Source organism: Netta rufina (genome assembly GCF_964035555.1).
Source record: "Netta rufina genome assembly, chromosome: 4".
In the NCBI taxonomy this organism is placed as follows: domain Eukaryota; kingdom Metazoa; phylum Chordata; class Aves; order Anseriformes; family Anatidae; genus Netta; species Netta rufina.
Genome location: NC_140127.1, coordinates 47500755 through 47522363, shown reverse-complemented (window position 1 = coordinate 47522363; position 21609 = coordinate 47500755). Strand labels below are relative to the sequence as shown.

At 39.0% G+C, this 21609-nt stretch overlaps 1 protein-coding gene across 3 annotated transcripts in view; it reads right to left on the bottom strand.

Moving 5' to 3' along the window:
* The window catches only part of ANKRD17 (ankyrin repeat domain 17), an 86228-nt gene that overhangs the window by 4119 nt on the left and 60500 nt on the right, over positions 1–21609 (bottom strand). The window contains exons 16-31 of one of the 3 annotated variants that reach the window (XM_084286399.1): positions 18686–18834; positions 17471–17582; positions 17143–17288; positions 15795–15937; positions 14899–15112; positions 13635–13810; positions 12641–12803; positions 11964–12059; positions 10704–10820; positions 9732–9903; positions 8466–8913; positions 7330–7485; positions 6951–7100; positions 4806–6454; positions 2753–2950; positions 1512–1760 (exon numbers count right to left, since the gene is read on the bottom strand). In XM_084286399.1, the coding sequence (XP_084142525.1) occupies positions 1512–1760; positions 2753–2950; positions 4806–6454; positions 6951–7100; positions 7330–7485; positions 8466–8913; positions 9732–9903; positions 10704–10820; positions 11964–12059; positions 12641–12803; positions 13635–13810; positions 14899–15112; positions 15795–15937; positions 17143–17288; positions 17471–17582; positions 18686–18834 (4338 nt within the window). The remainder of the gene's footprint in view (positions 1–1511; positions 1761–2752; positions 2951–4805; positions 6455–6950; positions 7101–7329; positions 7486–8465; positions 8914–9731; positions 9904–10703; positions 10821–11963; positions 12060–12640; positions 12804–13634; positions 13811–14898; positions 15113–15794; positions 15938–17142; positions 17289–17470; positions 17583–18685; positions 18835–21609) is intronic. The other 2 variants (XM_084286400.1, XM_084286401.1) reach the window with 2 other exon arrangements.

Below are 21609 nucleotides of genomic sequence, written 5' to 3'. Positions count from 1 at the left end.
TGCATGTGGGATGAATAGCATCTGAAACGGTACCTTAGTTGCTGCTGCGGAATAACTCTGCAAAGTCATTGCAAGGCGTTTTGAACAGTTCCAAATTTGCAGAGGTATCACCTCTGCAACTTTCCTTCAATTGAGAGGGAGACCTGGCATTTGTGCTAACTCTTCCTCCTCATAAAAACTCAATTCCTTGCACCTTTTATACTGAGGAAGAGGTATGCATACTATGAAGGCTATTTGCACCACTTTGTTATCATTCTTTCACGCTTTTTATCATGAACTCAGACATAGAAGTACTTTCAACAAGCAAAAAATGTCTGGTGGACTTGTATACTTATATTCTAATTGCATGAATTCATCATAGGCAACTTAGCACTGTTACTACAAATTGCAAACAACAGGCAACAACAGGCAAACCATTTTTTCAAAATAAAATAAGGAAGTTTGATTGGGGGTGTACACAGAAACTCTTCTGAAGCCATCTTAATTCTTAGCAAGAGAAAAGTCTATTCCATTCTAAACTAAATATCAAATGTTTAAGTACCTGTACAAAGCAGAAACAAAGCAGCAGTACAAAACCAAAGCTATGATACATGAAGGCAAACTTTTATACCTAGAGAACGCATAGAATCTTCATGATGACTAGCCAATCACTACACAGATGAACAGAACAGAGGTTAAAAAAAAGCTTTTGGATACAACCTATTTTGCATTAGGGAAAAAAACACGAGAAGAATGTGCACTGTCAGCCTATTAAAACCCTAGGAGATGTTCGGGCTGCTCAGTGAAGCAGTCGAACAGGTTGTTCAGAGAGGCTGAGCAGTTTTCATCCTCAGAGGTTTTCAGGATCAGATTGGATAAAGGCCTGAGCAACCCAGTCTGACCTCACAGCAAATCCAGTTTTGTGCAAGAGGTTGAGATGACCTCTACAGGTTCCAATCCAACATACTCTCGTGACTCTCTCCCCCTCACCCCAAAAAAAGAAAAAGATCCAACAATTAAAAAAAAAAAACAAAACACAAAACAACAAACAGGTCTCATGTAATTTGCATCCAAGAGTTATTTGTTGAGAAAAACTGTATGTCAATAATGTAAATTATTAATCAATTGTGAAATACTGAGTTCCATGAGACTATAGTTCAGAGCCTTATTTTAGTAAAAGACAAATAGCGTGACTGGACAAAAAAAAATTAGAAGGCCTTCATTTCCTCCTCTTCCTAAATAAATCGATCCTCCAGCAGTTCATCCCTGTACAGGATGGTTTTACTTCCCTTGTTATATCTTGTTTTGAGTAAAAAGCCTTCACAACCAAGATGTTTCAAAAGAAGTTTTTCTGTGACCTTGATAAAACAAGACAAATGGATAGCAGGTGAAAGACCTTGCTCCACCTGCCTTAGAAAAAGCTCATCTGTAAGATCTTACTTCATCGTCACCTTTCAGCTCCAAAGGAGAATTAGGAAAAGACAATACTGCAGCAAGCTGCAAGCACATGGATGTCTATCAACACAACGTACCTTGATTGCCACCTATACCTTCAAAGGACCAGATTCCACTATGTCCCACTGGAGCGGCTAAGTTGCTCCCGATAACAGATGGAGTAGAAGTTCCAGTTTGTCTAATACGTGCAGACCGCTCAGTCCCAATTGGAACAGGAACTTTTCTGTCCTGAGAAACATTAGTGGGTTTTTCTGATCCCAAGGACACTGCTGAGGGGGTGGGAGATGGCGCTCTTACTCCAGAAGACACTGACTGAGCAGGAGATTCTACAGAAAAACAAGTACATTTAGGAACAGCAGCCAGACCCCCCCACACATTACTATAAGCCTGTCACTTAATGTCAAGCTGTACAGCAAAAATGAAAATGACTAGTTTGTTAGTGCCCTATTCATACAGCAGACATTTCAACATAATTTTAACAGTTATACTTGCAAATCAGAGACATTCAACATTTATTTCTTACACAAAATAAGTACCATGCCCTGTCAGCTAGTGGACATGCACTGCAACAGACAGTTTAAAGTCTTAACTAAGCATTACTGTGTATCAGCAATAGAGGATTTGAGCATAGCTGAAATAAACCAAAATGGTGGTGGTTGGGGTTTTACAGTTGTTTTTCTAATTATGAGTTGTTCTGTGGGGTTTTTGTTTTCTTTTCATAATCGCCAGTAAAACTGATTAACTTACTCCCTGAAAAAACTGGCTTTTAAGAGTTAATATTTTTATTTCCAGAAAACTCTGCTGCATAGCCAGAACTGCAGGAGCCAGTAATGGAGGAAGGTACCAGAACTTGCCCTAAGCATCTTCCCCTGAAATACATTACACAGTTCTGCTTTAAAAAACATCAAATAACTCCTCACCTGTAGGACTGGCTTTCGTAGAAATATCATTACATGATTTACACTGCTCACACTTACAATAATACCCTCAAACCAAAATCCTTCACTCTTTTTTTGCAAGGTGACTGAAAGAGTGCCATATATAGTAGTAGTCTAGTGCTAATTGCAACAAGAATAAGGAACTCCAGAAGTATGACAAAACCATAGCTACTAAAATTTTCTGATAGAAGTTTTGATTTCTAGCTGCCTGTAAAAAACATCTCAATCTGTGGCTGCATAATGGTTTAGAAAATATCAAAAACCCTGAAGTTAAAAATAACCATAGCCAGAAAAGCCTACCTAAAATAGGCAGTACCAGGCTGTTTTTTTCCTATTAATACAATAGCTTCTCAACTAGTTTCTTGCTGACTAGAACTCACCATTTGATGCTGATGAACATGGAGGCAATAAACTAAGTGGGGAAAAATGTTGTCTGTTAAAATTAGCAGCTGCAGGTGCTCCGCCAAGAGGTGTCCCAGGTGCATATATTTGACCTCCCGAAATGTTTGAGGCAAAGTTACCCAGGTGTGTAGAAGAAGGTGTTACAGGAGCATAGGGTGAATCCATACTGACAATACCTATGAGAGAAATTGGCAGAAGTGACTCCCATTATTGCCAGATCTCTATGAAAAAGGTCTCTCGTGTCAGGGAAAAAACTAGGAAAGAAGGAAAACTTGTACCCAAACAGTTAGGATTTTCTGTTATTATTTTTCAAAGTAATTGGGAGTCTTAAGCTTCATGCTCCACAGATTTCAATAGTATGCATCAATTGTGCTGTACATAAATCACCCATGACTCACGTTACCATGCAGATACCTCGAATGGAAATCAGTTAATGAACACAGTGTGTCTTCTGATGTAAATGGACATCAGAAAGATAACTGTTTCATTATCTTGTAATTTAAATTTTTGTAGGTTCAAGCAAGTGTGATTTTGTACAAGGGAAAACTGAGGTAATACTAAAAATTTGACGACTTTTTCCCATACACATTTCATTTTACTGGAAAACAATTTCTATATATACACCTTGACCAACACTGAAGTGATTGTTTTTCCAATCCAGAGATCCATTTTCCTTTGCTTAATAAAAAGGCATCTTATTAAGACCCAGTGGCACCAATTCTACAAGAGCAACTCACCTTAGCTGAGGTGTCCAAACTATAAGCAATACTATCCTCTTAATATTCTCAATGAAGAAATGTAAAAACAAACAGGAATTTTATGACCCAGTGAACAAAAAAACTTTATGTCCAACTGCTGTGACAGTTGGATCATTTTCCTACTCAAAGCAATTTTTTAAGTTTATTATTTGTAGTCATAGTTGGAAAAAATTATTTCACCACAAACAGGCAGAAGAATAAAATAGCACAGCAGCTGCCTCCTCTGCACCACGCCTTATGAAAATCCAACCTTTTCCATCAAGTTCTTCAGGTTATCTCCTATAAACTGATGTGACACTCCCTGACTCTACAGACATTTCCAACCTCACCTCCTGCTCCTACAGGTTTCCAAACTGTTGAGATCGTGGTATTACCATGGTCAGAGCACTGATTTTACTCAGAAACCTGATGGGCATATTCAAGTGATATATAGCATATGCATGTGCAAAAGTCCAAACAAATTAAAAAAAAAAGATACTAAGTTGCCCAAAATTCATGGGTAGTTTCCTCAAGAGCTCCTCAACATTATTATATTTACAGAGCATGGAAAACTAGCTGTTAAATTTCTCAGTTGATAAGTGAAGCTACACTACCAACTCAAAGATCCTACTAAAACAAGCACAGATGGTATGAACTGTGTGTGTACTTTCTGGGAGCTTCAGAACAAATTCTGTGACAACTCCTTGGCTTCTATTTGTGCAGAAGGCTAAAAATCTTGCTACAGAAGTCAGCAAGTCCATGAAAATATTATTTTTTTAAATTGAATTTAGTATTTAAGAGAATACACCTTCTCTCTAAGCCCACATTAAAACAGGGATTTATTTATATTTTAATCAGCCTAACACTTTAAAGAGGGCGTAAATGTTTCTGTAATCTAAGAACAAGCAGAAGGTTATCACAAACCAGAATAGTTATTAGCTGGTGGCACAGAAAGAAGGTGGAAACAACAGAAAAGTGTTTTATTATCTCAGCTATTGCAGAAGAGTAGAGTGGAACGGCAAAGAATACAGCTCGACTTTAATCAAGCTCATCAGCTCCTAAATAGTTATGGGATTTGACAGGTGGCACTTAAAAGGAAGATGAACTCAGCTATGCCTACAGAAACAAGAACAATAAACTGTATTAGAGCATGCTTTCATTGCAGGGCAGACAGTGATTTACCACAAATGACCACAAAAGCCGAGGCAGAAAGTATTAAGTCTTTAAAATGAAAACACGCAGCAGTTATTAGAAGAATACATTATGAAGATACAAACACAAAACACAGACTTACCTGAGGGACTTGGAGCTGGCCTCTGTAATGGTGGCCTAAAACCTGGGGCTTTGGAAGTATCAGACTGATGTAAAGGATCTGAATTTGGCAAAAATGAAGACTTTCCTGACAGCATAGACTCTGGCGTTGTCTGAGATGAAACAACAGAACCACCCCAGAAGGCATGAGCAGACGTCGGACTGTTTTCGAACAACGTACTGAAGGGCCCAAATGGTAAAGTAGCACTGAAATTGTTACCCATGGACTTGTTTGCTGGATGGGCTGAATTCTGAGAAGCACTTTGTGTACTTAAGGTAGAAGGAAGCTGCACTGAAGAAGGAACGCTGTGGGGCCTTTTAATGTGATTAACATTGAGGACTGCGACAGAAGAATTTTGCACAGGAGCTGGATTCTTATGGACACCACCAGTTCCATGGACAGGCGGTCTGATGGCAGGGGTTTCCATCTTAGCTGCAGGCTGAGAAGACCCCATTGATGTCTGAGACATGGGATAGGTCATCGGGGCATTTGTTGGACCTGCCACAGGAGCAGATGAGCTCGTTGCCGCTAAATTGGGAGGCACAACCATTCGAGGATCTGGTGCAGGAACCTGAGGTTGCTGAAGAGGGGGTCTTGCCTCTTGCAGAGGAGTTCCCGGAGGCTGTTGATGAACAGGGTGCACAGAAGTACTCCCAGAACCTGTACTGGGCTGCCTACTGCTGGTCGAGCTGCTCGCTTCTACTGCTGGCGGACTACCCACTTCCTGATCAGATGAAGGTGCACCTTTATTCGGAGAGGTCGCTGCACAGTCTGAAGGACTGCTTCTAGAAACGCCTGCCGGCTGTGCAGGAGGAGAAGGGGATGACGGGGAAGATGCAGGGTAGTGTTCTTTGGCAGTAGGAATTGGATATGTGGCATTCGTAGCCGCTGTGCTGGTGTTACTCGCTGTGGTTGTCACAGTGGTTGTCGTGGCATTTGACGTCTTCACAACTGTGACAAAAAGCTGCCTTCTGACTGAAGGTGAACTTGGACTGCCGTTTGCAGAAGAACCAGGCACAGTAGAAGCCACTGAACTTGTTGTAGCTGTTGGACTAGTTGTCAAAGAACTTGCCAAATTCACCTGAGAACCGCTGCTGTTCTGGCTGTTATGGCGAGGCACCATGTGAGGCTTAGGTGAGTTGGTAGCTCTTGCGGGGCTCAGTGGCCTAACGGGAAACGGCCCCCACGTGGACTGAGCTGGTGGGAAAGTACCTCCAAAGTGGGTCATGGGCAACCGAGGTGGACGGATTTGCTGGAAAGTCTGAGCAGCGAGTAAAGCATGTGCAAACTGCGGAGGAGGATATGCTAATGGAAGAGAGACTTGGAAACCAGGCCGCACGTTATTCACTGGATTCTTAATGGTTTTGTGATTGGATGCTGAAGAAATTGCAGGCACGGTGAGCGCAGAGGCAGTCTGAGATGTTGATGAAGCAGCTACGGTGGTCACTTTGATCCCCACGAGAGAACTGTTAGCAGCTGTAGTGGTGGCAGGTGTTGATGACCCTATTTTGGAGTTCGCAGCAGAACTTTTCAAGCGGTTCTTTGGAATAAGTTCATCGATTTCTTTATCTGGGTCCTTAATCAAGGCATTAATCAACTGCGTGGCCTGTCTCGTTGATTCTGTGCCACCCCTAAAGAACAAGAGGAGGGGAAAACGAAAGCGCACATAAAACATTTACACACATTAAAGTACCTCAAGCACAGTATCCAGCCTGTCTTCTGTCATGCTAACAGCAAAAAAACCCTCTCAGGAGTGAGGCTGGCATTTTCTTGCTACTGACTGTTATTTAAGAAGCTCAAGTTGAGTACTCTAATCAAAAAAAAACAAAACTGCCTCATTAGAAAGTTTATTTGTCTAAGTATGCCTACATATTTAGACATGCCCAGAACAAGTACATATCCGCCTTCTCCACCTCATCTTCAAAGGTTTCTTTTGCACAAAGGCAAAGTTAGAAGACCCATAGTTCATCTCTGTTTCCCTTCACACCATTTGTCTCCACTAGCCTAAAGCAGCATCTGTTTTTTCCAAGGGACAATCAAGTCAAACCTTTCAATTTTTCTATACAGAAGCATGTTCTGCCAAGAGAAAATCCTCACAGGAACGAACAGATGGAGTGGCCTGCTTACCTTATTGTTATTATTCTATCTCCAGTTTTGTCCTTCTGTTTGTCAATATCTATGTGTGCTCCTGTGCACTCACGTATAGCATTGATGTTGCATCCTCCTCTGCCAATGACTCTGGATATGACAGTTGATGGAACAGAAACCTTCTTGGATCTATAGAAGAAGAAACAACATTAGCTAGGAAACACTTCGATGGCATGAAGAAATGGGCAGATTAGCCGCAAGGACATTATGAAGATTACACCTACATAGCAAAAACTTGTTCTAGGAAGAACTGCATTCACTAGCCCCAGAGAGGTCTACACTAATTAAAATGATCTCTGATTAAAATGATCGGAAAAGGGACATATGTGAGATAAAATTAGGGGAAGGTTTTGCTTACCTTCTTACAACTTCCTTCCACCCTTCTTCCCTTTTCTGACCACGTTTAGGGCTAGCGATGGTTAGCTTTCCATTTGGAGAAGAAAGGGGAGAAGGACCAGATTTTGTGCAAGTAGACAAGGAATTACTTGTCACTTCGCTGATAACTTCAGACAACCTTTAAAAGAAAGGAAATTCTCTCAATACGCAGGGTCACAAAGACAACAAGAATGACTTCCTTTTGGCTCAATCTCCAGCCCACCAAAACTTCTCTTTCAGCACAAGGAACACACAAAAATTAGAGTGCACAACCCAGGTTAATAACAACACTGGGTTAAAAGTAGGTTACCATCACCCCCCGTCCCCTAGAAAGAGCTCAAGGATTTACTTGCTTTTTGTAAAGCATTTGTGTGGTGTCAGCACCCACTACAAAGTTAACAACATTGCTTATGCAGACTTAAATGATAGTTGTACCCCAGGAACTGGAATTTCCAAGGAATACATTCCTACTGCTCAACACCTTTCACCAAAACACCACAGTTCGTGAAATACCAAGTTATCTCAGTGTTGAGATCTTGGGTTCTGAAAGTACCATACAGTGGCTGAAATGATACTTTGCATTTTAGAACAAGTACTGCTCACCAGCAGTTCAACTTGAGTGTATCCAAATGGGTTTGGGTTCTAGAGCTAGCACAGAGGTCTCTGCAAAGCTCTGTTAATTACACTGATACAGTACAGTTCCTCAAAAGGCAGGAAAGTACTTCTAGACTGTCTCCAGCTCAAACCTTTACATTAAAGCCAGAGTAGCCTTAGGCAAGCCTGGAAGAGGAAGACAGCAAAAAAAACCAAGCAGCTACCACATAGCACAAAAAGCATTGCATTAAGAGGAGGTGGCTTCAACTGAGATGCTTTCATCTCCCAGTAACCTAACAGTTCTCTAAGTTTCATATCCACAATCATGACTCCCCTTCAGAACCTACTACTCAGTTTATAGTCAAACTGCAAAAGTTATTATGCTCCTCACGCACTACAGCAAAGACACAGGGCCTTGTTCACTTCCTAACAAATAATATGCCACGTCCGCAGAGTTAAGCATGCAACTTGCAAATGTCAGGCAACAACCACTTTAAATAGGCATACATTGTCACAGCAACTTACTTGATAGATGATTTGCCAGTAACTGCTTTCCTCTCATCCTTTGGGCAAGTGACAAGGACCGATGGTTGCTTTTTGTTGCTTTGTGTGTTAGTAACGGCTGTGGAAGAATGATTGTCACTTTTGTGGCTGCTGTTGCTATTGCTGCTTTCATCACTACAGCTGGAAATCCTCATGTTGTCACTATCACCACTTTCGCTAGTACTGCTGCTCTTAGATTCACCATTCACTTTTTCTGGTTGGCCATAGGAAATTGGGAGCTGGTCATCAAATATGATCTGAACGTTATCAGGGGCTACTTTGTTTTTCCTGTTTTTCCTTTTGGAGCTTGTTGTGGTGATGGTATTATTCCTTTTCCCATGAGAACCCGCTAAAGTCGTCCAAGTTGCAGATATACCTATGGTGGTTGTAGTGGTAGCACTAGGAGGTTCCATTGGGACCTCTGGATCATCTGATGGAAGAATAAAAAACCATCACTAATTCAGCTGGCTTGAGAAAAGCCTGTGTGGTTTTGTGTTCCAAATCACACTTGTCATGTCTAATGACTCATTAGCAACCTTAAAAGAAACAAGCAGAACCACTAACTAAGCAAACATCTGTAAAACTAGTATACATGTCATACCATGGAGCCTCTCCCCTGTTTATGGTAACTCATCTAATATTTCTTATCTTGCAACAAATGTGAAACTAAAATCAGACATGGAAGACAGTAACAGAAGCAATTACAGTACAAACCAACATGAAACCACAGAAACAAAGTTGTCAAGTACTCCTTTTTCTTTTAGCCTACCACAGTCATGGAACTATCAGTGAAGACCATTTCTCAGCACAACGTATGAGATGAAGCTTGGGACAGAAAAGAGCTGGTATTTGAATGGATAAAGAAATGGCACACATTTGGAATTTAATGTTGCTTTTTTTTTTTCCACCTGACCCAAATTATCATTCAGTTTGTGAGCAAAGGAGTTATTTGGACAAGTTTCAAGTATCGGGACCTGGAAGAAGAAACACGCTCAAGTCTTCCCTGTGGTAAACTTAACCAGCAACTCTCACTGAAGCTTCTATCAGCAGTCTCTAGCCACACCAAGACACTGGAGAAGTCATCACGCTCATCTATGGGTTTCACAGAAAATGTAAACACAGTGTAAACAAATGCAAAGCTCAGCAGGTCATAAAGACCATATTCAAGTTTTGACAAGAAAAGCCAATGAAATACTGGAAATAGAATCAGATGCATGTTTCACAAACAAGGCAAATGGTTTACATCACCTTCAGCTTTTAGCTTCTCTTTCTCCTGAGCAGCTTGAAGTTCAAAATTCTCTTTGTTTTTTGCTTCTATTTCTTCTAGCTTTCTTCTTTGTTCTTCTTTTTTCTTCCTCCTTTTCTCCTTTCTTTTCTCTCTTTTGGCAGCCAGAGCCAATCTTCTGCTTTCTTCCCGCAGCTACAAGTCAAGCACATTGAACAGCATTACAGGATGGACCATGCATTTCAAGAAATGTAGATGCTTTTTATTTACCAAGAAGCTGAACTTGTGTTTTAAGCTAACACATTTATGAAGCCAAAGCTCAATTACATGATCTATATATATTTCTACACATTTACATCTTCCAAACAGATTGTTCACTCACGTTAACAGAAGGTTAGTGTAGAAATAGAGAACACTGCACAAAATAAGCAAGTTACCTAAAATGATTTTTCAGGATTCTTTACAAAACCTTGTGCATCTCAGCAGTACAGTCCAAACACATGTCCCTTTTAAATATTAGAACATGAAATGTCTTCAGCTAGCTTGGGTACAAAATGTGCACTCATTTGACACTACACTTCTACTTATATTTTTCTGTAACATTTTTGCTACAGTACGATGGCTTCCAAGAACATGATTAGTCTATTTTGCTTTATTAAAGACAAAACAGGTTTTAGACCTAAAATCCATACTAATGTCACTGGAAAATGCTTACTTATAATGTGTCTGAAAAATATTCTACTTAAAAATCCTTTTTTGGTACAGTACTGCAGAGGAAATTGCGTTATCAGTCTCCTGATCCAATGTATCAGAGTCAGGAAGTAAAGTACAAAGATAACCTTAATAACTATGTTCATCTCTAGACACTCCAACTACAATGATTACAAACACTCCTATAACTCAGTACAGACTTTCACAGATCTTCGGATCTTGAAGGAAGGTGAAACTGGAATTTTAATCAAATAAATATTCACAACTCCAAACTCTTAACTTGCCTTTTCCAAATCCAGCTCTTCTAAAAGAATGCTTGCATTTTTGTTGGCTTCAGCAGCCTGTCTATCTTTGGCTTGAACAATTGATTCCATACACAGGTGGCACTTCTTCAGCATCTCCTAAAATGATAAAGTCCAAGAACCTTCTATTTGAAGAAATAAAACGACATGTGTTTGAATATACACTCTCAAGCTTACACTAGTGATTTACTGACTGCTTCATTACTTGCACACGAGAATTTTAAAGGATAAAAGTTTTGCATTATGCCACTGCAGTACTATCACAAACATCCATGTTTAATACTAAGTTAACCTCTCATAGGTAAATAAGCTGCAAACGATTCATTCATTGATTTTTTGAATGAGTAGTGACATAGCACCATTATAGAGATGGAATTGATTTTCCTTCCATTCCAGAATAAGACCATAATGCCAACTGCAAATTGTTAAAAGGGTGAAAAAGTAGCCTTCTCCAACCCTATCCCCCATCCCTTGGGAAATATTTCTGTATTACAGTACTACTCACTAACGTATATTAGTTGGATGGCAGTAAATAGGTTTAAATGCATAGGGTAGCCAGCATCATGCAAATGACCATTGGTCACTGCTACTGGCAATAAAACACATATCAATTTAAACATCTGCCCTTCTTCACCCTCAACATGCTCATAATGTAAATTGAGCCCCATAAAGAAATATTATGGCCACATTTCTCTACCAATTGCTCTCCTTATTTCTATTTCTTATTTACAAAATACTTCTTCGCCCTGCTCATGTAGGCTGAAGGGCCTCCTAATAAGCTGTTTAAAAAAAAAAAAAAAAGCTTTACTGTGAAGTATGGTTTCAATTTTCCTTCTTGCACAAGCTTTAATGTAAGCATGAAGCTTCATACTTAAGCTCACTCTCTTGGCAGAAGTTAATTAGCTCTACCTCACTGAAAAAGTCATCATAAATTCAATAGAAACATACTCAACAGGAGGAATTCAGAGCAGTCTGAGGAAAGGACATGGAGAACACTCGAAAATAAACATGAACATTAAACAACACTGCACTTACTACTCCATTCACACCACAAAGGTTTACTAAGTTACAGTGGCTGCGTGCTCCCATTTTTTCCATGCATTTTCTCCTGAACATTTTTCAAAGGAACTTATCGTTTGGCTGAAATTTGGTGTGCCAAGCTAAAAAGTATTCAAAATATCTACTCTAAAGCTGAGTAACAGTACTGTTCCTTCTGAAATGTTTTCTTTCTTACAATCTTACCTTATCAGTAATCGTTGCTATGTACCTCATACATTCCGAATCTGATGGAAACTGGTTTACTTCTTTTACTAGGTAGCGCACCACTTTTACATGACCCTAAAAAAAAAGAAATGGACAAGTAATTAAAGAATCTGTTCTCAAGTTGATCTTGGTACAACTAATTTCATATACTTCTGTATTCTATTTTTGGTAGTTTTCAAATGCCTGGCTCTGGCAACCTACAGCTCTAAATTGGAAATGACTGTAAGAATCTACTACAGCACTTGAACTACACTCATGTGGAAAGAATCATCTCAAGTCAAGTTGGACTAAATCAAAGTTAGTTTGTAAAGTGCTCATCCTCTCTTGCGTAAGAATCCAAACCAATTTTTATAAGTGATTTTTCTAGTTCTATCTCATATTCCACCTCTTCACACAAATACATTGCTGTCCATTTTCTCCTCTCTGACCCAAGAGAACCAGACTGTATGATGCCCATCAAGCAAACTTCTACTAGAATTTAACACAGACACTATACAGGTAACATACATACCTGTTTTTGAACATTCAATGCTAAATATTAAAACGACTTCACATTTTTTAAAACACAGTTTGTCAGTTATGTTCTGTTTATTCTCACCATGTACGAATGATCAAGACAATATTAACCAAGACCAAAGCTTAATTTCGCATTCTACCTTTCGAAAGGCTGCCATAAGAGGAGTTATTTTCCTGTTATCAGCAGCATCCACATCTGCTCCAGCTTGAACTAGCAGTTGGACAACATCTAGATGCCCTCCATTTGCTGCCAGCCACAGTGGAGTATTCCCTTTCTTGTTACGGACATCTATGTGAGCTCCTCTGCAAAAACAAACGTGTTCAATCAAAACCGTGAGTCAAATTTTAGTTACTTACATCAACTGGACATGCAAAAAATACATGCAACACCTAAGAACATTAGGCTAATTTGATACCCACTTGAACAGGAAACATGCATCCACAGTGCTTCAGCTTCTGAAATTATATCTTTAGTTTCTCTGATGCTGTTAAGAACCTACAGTTGGCCTAAAAATCATTTTAATACTCTGAATCTTACTGTTTGTCAGCTGTCAAAAGATTTGCTAATTACCTCATTAACTCCCATCCATTAGTATACTCAATTCCTCAAAAACTTAGAACAACTTCTGATGTTGCAAGTGCAAGCCAACAGCTGGTGCCACTTCTTGGAAAGTGTCATAACCAAAAGTTGTTCAAGCAACAATGACTCTGAATATGCTTTGTGATCAATCTATCTCAAAAAGAAAATAATAATGTGCACATCTTGTGCTTTTTACCAATTTTACACTGCTATCTAAAATGGAGGTGTCAGGTGTACACAGACCATAAATGTGAACTTCACAAGAAACTGTTTATTTCTGACATTTACAAGTCAGGGAAACAAACAAACAAAAAAAGCTTAGTCTGCTCAGGCAAACACAAGAACTCGAACACTAAACAGAACTTTCCTTGATCTCTCTCGCTAAATAAAATTATGTAGCTACTAGTGGTCAACAGACAAAACCTTTCCTATTTCTTACTACAGCGTATATTGGAACATACATGTTAGAGAAGACTACATTCAGGATCATCTTTAAGCAGCACACTTTCAAATACAGAATCACAGAATTCCAGGGGTTGGAAGGGACACAGTACCTGCTAATAAGAAGCTCACAGAATTTGTAGTGCCCTTTGTCTGCTGCAATGGTTAAAGCTGTATCTCTTGAGGAAGGTACTGGAGGAGCATTTACATCTGCACCTTTGTCCAGCAGAACTCTGCCCACTTCTGCATATCCACCAGAAGCTGCTTCCATTAATGGTGTGAGACCAGTCTATGACAAGCAAGCAGAAAAAAACAAGCAATGAGTTTGAAGGAAGTGGGTGGTACATTCACCTAAGAGCAAGGACTAATTTCTACTTCCAGAAGCACATCTCAAGTTCTGCTATAGAGCCTCTAATTGTTACCTGGCCAAGTGTTTTGTAGGAGCAATCCTCTTCAGCTGCACTGAGAAGAGCTTTCACTGAGCAGCACTTGGGAGGAAAGACACAGTGCACAGTGTCCTTCCACTGCTACACAACGTTGACAGACACTCAAAACCTGCTGCTGTCACGTTATCTCAGAACCAACACAACCAATCTGATACAGCTGAGGATCAGCAAAGTACCACACATGATGTTGTACAGATGATGCAAACCCCGTTTCCTACCTTCATTAAGAGATCCTACATAGCAACATCCAGAAAATGCCTGGCCAGGTCAAGGGCACATTACTTTAGCAAGGATACCTACCATAAGAAAGCACTGAACAGCTCCCTCTGAGCTTCTCCTTGGCAATAACTACAAACAGGGGAAAAGGAGAACAGGATGCCACATCTATGGCACGTCTGTGTGTTTTTTTTTTTCTTCCTCTCATTTTAATTTAGTTTTCAGTATTCTAGTAATTTTTCTACTGAACAGTCTTCCCTGCAATTTCAAAAGCTGGGATCAACAGACAGACTCACAGAAATGCAAATTTCCATTTCAATTCTGTTACCGCCATGGATAGAAGCAACTAGACAGACTAGACCATGAGCACAACAACCTGGATCAAGAATCTTGGCTTTTTGAATTAAATTCTTTTTTATCAGGTTAATGGATTACTTGTCTTCTGCTTGTAAGCACCTGAAGATGAAGTAAGACTTCAGAACTGCTTCTCTTTCACTGAGCTGCATGGAAATAGTAGGTCTTCAAATACAGCCATTATTGTTACATTGTCTTTTTGTCAGTGTCAGAAATACTGAATTGAGCTATAGCTGATGTGGACTTGGCCAGTTCTGTTCACTTCCAAGGGGCATGCATAAAAGGCAAGGAAGTCATCAGATGACCACAGTGAAGTCAAGACTTTCAAGCATATCTTTCTGGAGATGTATTTGGTTCTTACCTTAGCTCTGTGTTCCACATTAGCTTTTCTATCAAGTAGCAGGCTAACCACTTCAGTTCTCCCTTGGAAACAAGCTAGAGTCAGTGCTGTATTTCTATTGGTCTCTATCTGGGCATTTATATCAGAGCCCATGTCCAGTAATAACTTCACAGCAGCAGTGTGCCCATTCATGGCTGCCAACATTAAGGGAGAAATGCCCAATTTGCTACCAGTTCTGAAAGAGGAGAGAAAAAAAACTTGAATCAATCACATATCTGAAATGACTTGAACAAAAAGAGTGAAAACAGAGTACTTAACCAAGACTGAAAGTCTACAAAGCAACTACTACTGAAATAACAAAAGGTTCTTGATAGCAGCTTTGGACAAATACTTCCATTTAAATGATAACAGGTATGTTGCATTTTAATTGCTGTAAATTCCAAGGTCTCTCTTATCACGAGCTTAACTTTTGCTTTAATGTTTTGACTTGTACAGTGCATGGCTATTTTCTCCCATTCAATGGATGCAAGAAGCATTACATAAGTGCAAACACACATAAACAATCTTTCCTTAAAGTAGGCATCAGGAACAAAAACCTGCTCTTATTTAACCCAGAGGTAATTTCAAACCGGAAGGCAAACCAGAGCAAGAAGAAATATTTCTATCTTGAATAAAGGACAATTGATAAAACATGATATAGGACAGAAGTTAACAAAATACAGAAGAGGGAGATGGAAGTTAAGCAAGCATTAGAAAAATCACAATCAAAACCGTTCCTTCCTACCTGAAGCCTAATACAGGTAAGATAATACATTGCTTGCTTTCATGTAATAAACAGTAATTTGTTCTACTTAGTTATCAAGAAAGCCTTTGGGGAAGGGTAAAGACCATGAAGAAGCAGTGAAAAGGAAACTTGCCTGGAATTGATTTCTGCCCCAGCATTTAGCAGAATCTTGATAATGTTCACATAGCCACCAGAAGCAGCGAGGCTTAAAGGTGTGTAATCGGAGACATTCCTGTGTTCTTTGTTTGCCCCTCGAGCTAGCAGCAACTCCACCACCTGCAGTGTTTTGAAAAATAACATCTTGTTTTCTCTCAAACTTGCAAATCTGACACAAATCTATCCACGGCTTTTCAAAACCTAAATATACTGTTGACATCTCCCAGAGAGAAAGCATTTTTCACAGAATCACAAAATCATCTAGGTTGGAAGAGACCTCCAAGATCACCTAGTCCAATCTCTGACCTAACACCAACAAGTCCTCCACTAGACCACATCACTAAGCTCCACATCTAAACGTCTTTTAAAGACATCCAGGGATGGTGACTCAACCACTTCCCTAGGCAGCCCATTCCAATGCCTCACTTGTGATACATTCCAATGTATCACTCGTTCCACTTTCATCCTGCAAGCATAAAACGTGTTTTGATTGGTCCTACAGAGCTGAAGCCAAAAGCTTTTTCATTACAAAACTTTGACTTGAAATCAGGTAATTGACATCTTCTGAATGGCAATAAAGAGCCTAAAGAGCTAGCAACTTTTCGTAACATTTTGTCTAAGGAAGTAATTATCTAGCAAAACCACAGTATTCTGCATCAGGTTCTATAGCTTTCTTTGGGGCCTTTGCAACCCAAACAGAAGCATTAACAGAAACACACACTTGAAATTTGTAAACAAAACAAAAAAGTTATTTGTTTCTGATCACGTGTTCTAATTTTCTTCTGATGTCACAGAACACAGTATTTCTGATAACATTAAAAAGACTTCCCTTAGATTTACTTCCGATCTATCCTTTGAAAAATGATTTGGTATTATCATCATTTTTAACTGTAGAGATCTACAGTACACTGATAGCCTATGTCCTGTGCAGAATCAACTAGCATATTCCTTTGGCTCCTATACGAAGCCCATTCATGCCTAGCTCTAGCTTCTCAACAGGAACATTCATCCCATTTACTTTCCTATTCACATCTAATTAAGCTAGTAAAAGCCCTATAACTAGCCCCTAGTTATAAGGTCTGTTCAGAGCTCTGGTCCAACTTATTAAAATAGAAAAATAAATTTATCACACATATTGCAATACACAACTTGAAAAATGTTAAGCTCTTCACATCTTTTTTTTTTTTTTTTTTTTTTTTTTTAAGAAACACCATCCTGACAGCATGGTGAATTAAATTACTACAGATATGCTGGAAAAATACTTGGGTATACTGACACAAAACATTATCTACAACCTGCTTTTGAAGACTTAAGTTTTACATCACCTCTTGTCTCCCTCCCGAACAAGCCAAAGACAAGGGAGTGTCCTTGGTTCTCTCCGACTGGGCTTCAATATCAGCTCCATTATCAAGTAAAATTTCAACAACACCCACATGGCCTGCTGTGGCAGCCAAAATAAGTGGAGTAAATCCTAGAATGAAAAAGGATGTTTGAAGAATATGCATTCGTAACTTCAGGTTAAGTGACATATGTTAAACCATTAAAAAAGCAAGCCTAAAAGCTTCGCATAAAGACTACATGTATTGTGTATTTATTTACTGGGGTACACTGGAAGACTAGAATTGGTCTGTACTGCCATAGCAAAATACTTACCTTTCTTGTCCCTGTGTTCAATATTGGCTCCTCTCTCTAGCAGTGTTTGCACTAGTTCTTCATGGCCACCGGCACAAGCAAGTGTTAATGCGGTGTCATGATTACTCTCAGTCTAAAAGAAACAGACATCATATACAAGATAAATAATTCCTTTTAGGGTACAAACTCTGTTATAAGGCCTAATAGCCAAAATATGACTGTATCTACAACAAAAACTTTTTGTAACCTTAAGGCCCATCTACTGATCAAGTACCTCAGTTTACTTTTGTGTTCAATTTCGTAACAGGATTCCGCTACTCAAGTCAACTCTGTTGGGAGATCTATGAACACCTGACAAGAACTGAGATTGCTTAAAAACAAATTTCATCAGTGAGAGCATAGTTTTAGTTTTGACTTACACTATTATGACCCAAGATAACCAAGCCCAGTACTGATAAGCATTGTTGTCTACCAAGGAGGCACATCAGGTTACGGCAGGAGCAGCAGTCTCCTGCAGAAACCAGGCCCATTGCCATGAGTGACTAAACTAGCTAGAACTGGTTTCCCAGAGACTTCTCTCGCTAAACCACAATAATCTCTCGTTGCAATCCACAACAATCCACCCTCCATCTTATTCACCCTGCCTGTATCTCAGCCGTAACATCTTAACCATGTTACGTACAGTCTAAAACCACGCAAATATATATGCAAGGTACTATGCACATTTTTTTTTTGATGGCCAGCTAGCTGCAATTCAATATAAAGTAGTAGCTTTTAAAGTTATCTTCTATAAATATACCTTCTCTATAATTAGAAAGGAGAACGCTCATATCCTCTTGCTAAAACAAGTACAAAAATGATTGTTTCTTTCAATACTTTTATGCTTCTGTCAAGCTTAGTGGTCACTGGCCACCAACTTAAAGCACAACTGGGAAAAGCAGTGTACAAGTTGTAAATCTTGTTTTTGTCTTCAGAAATCACGCCCCAAAAGTATTTAGAAGAAAAAGAAATACGAAGTGTTTGATCATTCAATGACTTTGCCTTTTGTTCAGCTACAGCACTGAGGAAAGTGGGTTGCAACTCTCCAGAGAGTTATGCTGGCTTTCCAAAAGCAGCTAATCAAGTCTCTAGAACCCAATTCATTATACAACAGCGCTGTTTACTGTATATGAATTATTCAGGATACAGAGGCAAAACAGCTACACATCTATGCTGCAGTGCCAATGGCAGGCTTACCTGGGCATCAATATCTATAGCAGGGTAGATTGGTAGCATGGCTGAAGGAGAAATGATAGGACTTGGAGTTGGCGTCTGAGGCTGGGAGACAGAAGTTGCAATGCTGTGGGTAGGAGTGTTTGACATTGCAGATGCTCTTCCACTCACTGCTGTTGAACAGAATAATTACACTTAGTAAAGGCAAAAATTTTACCTCGCATTTTTAATATGACCGTGAGCAGCCAGTGGGACCAAACTCCCACCGACGTAACTCCCCAAATACTTTACTATTCACAAATGCGTATTTTCTACATGTTTATCCCAGTCTTTGAGCCCTCAAATCTTTGAATTTATCAATTAGAAAAAAGGTTAACTATATCAGATCACCAAAGAAATACATAAGTATCAGATTGTCATGTTTTCTAGATGCCCACTACAGAATAGATATACTTTTTTTTTTTTTTTAATATATATATCAAAAATCTTTCCTACAAGTCATTCATTATTTGGACCAGGAGTTACATACCTTTAAAAGCTGAACTGTGAAACAAGTCAAATCAATGGTTATCTATGCTTTTTTTTTTTTTTTCCCTTAAAACAGCTTAAGGATTCCCACGTAGAAGTGCAACTACCTCCCCCACACCCACCACCTTCCCCAAACATCACAAAAAAAGCAGCAGAGCTAGCACCAGGATGCTCACATGGCAGAACTTGTTGAAACTAGTGAAGTAGAAGCTTCTTAACAGCCATTTTGCAGAGACTTTGGTCAAAGAGGTTAGGACAAGCAAAAGGTAATACCATTTTACAGTTGATGACAGTATATCGACATGACACAAAATAGCACCAACGGCCACACTTCCCTGAAATTCATTTCATACATATAACGATTGCAAGTACCGAGGTAACTTGATACTAAAACAGCCTTTGGGGGAAAAAAAATCCAGTTTTCCTTAAAGGAATTCAGTGCTTTCTCTTCATGATTTTTCTCCCATATTTTTACAAGTCTTTATCAGGTATGATCAGCAAAAAGAGAAAGTGAAGAAGTGCTATACTATTCTCCTGTCAAGCTCACAAAAGGACCTTTAACTGCAAAAATGAAAGAAATATGGTTTACACATTGTCCATACTGATTGAATACACAACACTAAGTAACCTTATTTCAGTATTCCGTAACTCCCCTTTACTTTATCCCCAACTTTTGGGATCACATTTATTTTTCAAATAGGTTTAGTAATCAGCTGTGTCCCAGATTACCACCCATGGCTACTTGCTCTAAAAATTAGTTAGAAGGGATAACATTTTCAACAGATGTCACAAAAATTTTACCATAACATGCCTATCATGCCAACTCCCTTCTCTGCAAGGCAGCTGTGTTTTGAATCCATTACTAATTTGATTTCTGGACTTCCTGTAACAAATCCCAGCGAAAAAGCTAACAAATGCCATTGAAAGGAAACAAAAAACAAAAACAAAAAACTTACTTATGGCATAAGAAACATGCCTAACCTTATATTTAAGACTAAAACAAGACCCAACCTCCATTGATGTTCCTATCAGATCACCTTTTGTTCTCATCTTATGAGAAAAAAAATCAAACTAGGTATGGATTAAAAGAAAAATGCAGATGCCGAGCCAAAGTTGACTTATGTAAAGTCAAAAACTGTGGCATACAGGAACTTCGTATTGTACAGAGCTAACTCAAGTCTCATCTAATATTATTCAGCAGAGAGCCTACTTTAAACTCATCTGTTTTCTTATGCTTGTTGTAAAGAGATATAACCTCATTAATAACACAGTAGCCCATTTGTTTCATAGAAAATAACAATGTTTGAACTCTTGTTCTCATATTTACACACATGGCCATAATGAGCAATTGTAGAGGAAAAAAAAGAATAAATTTGCCTTTCTCCAAGATCTAAGAGAAAGCTCTATCAGCTTAAAACAGTAATGGAATGAAAAAAAACACAGTTCTTTACTCTCAGATCTGGTCCCAAGGGACCAGAAAAAGATGGTAAAATGAACCCATGAAAAATGTGAACCCCGCTACAGTAGCACAAGGGATTTCTACAGCTGTTAAGGATTACCACTAGAACCCCAATATAGGGGCTGGGGAGTACGCGCTGTGTTACGCACTGCATTACAGGAGCCACTACTAAAACTATTAGCATTTTTTAAAAAAATAAGAAAAAAAATCAAGCTAGTTGGGCAAATCAATTCAGGTAAAGCCTCTTATACCAACTGTGTTGCACTGGAAGGAGAGGGCAGGGGGAAAGAGGTGTTTAAAAGCCAAAACCTCGTTCCCCAGAGAAGAAAACCTTTATTGTACAATCCATATGCAAATGTTTTTATGAATGCTAGCAGAAAAGACCATCAATATGCATGGTGGCTTACAGTTCTCACATTAAATATATCTCAAGTGTGCTTCAGAAATAACTCACAGATATATAAACAGTTCATATCCCTGAAGTACATTTCACTGAAGTATTATTTTTTATGGCTAACAACTTGGATTATTTTTCTTTAAATATCACCTATGCAGAGTTCTTACTTTTAATCTACATGCCAAGTGCAGTAACTAGAACCTTGACTGTGTCCAAACAGAAATATTAGATGTTCTCAATAAACCAAAAGGTTTTTACACCAGTCTTGAGCAGTGAAATAAGAGTAACCAACTAACTTTATCTTGAAATAAGTCTAAACACATCGACAGCTAAAGCTTCGTACTTCCCTTCTGCCCCTCCATCTGCTTTAGTAGACCAGTTGCAATACTTAACAAATCCTGCACTTCCAACATTAGACCCTCATAACTGTATGGCTGGGATAGCGATGTCTTCAAAGCTAGTTCACAATTCAAGCATTTTAGTATACACTTGCTTTGGTACAGGACCAACTACCAATCTTAATAACACGATGATACAAGGTAAAACTCCAAGAAGTTTAATTGT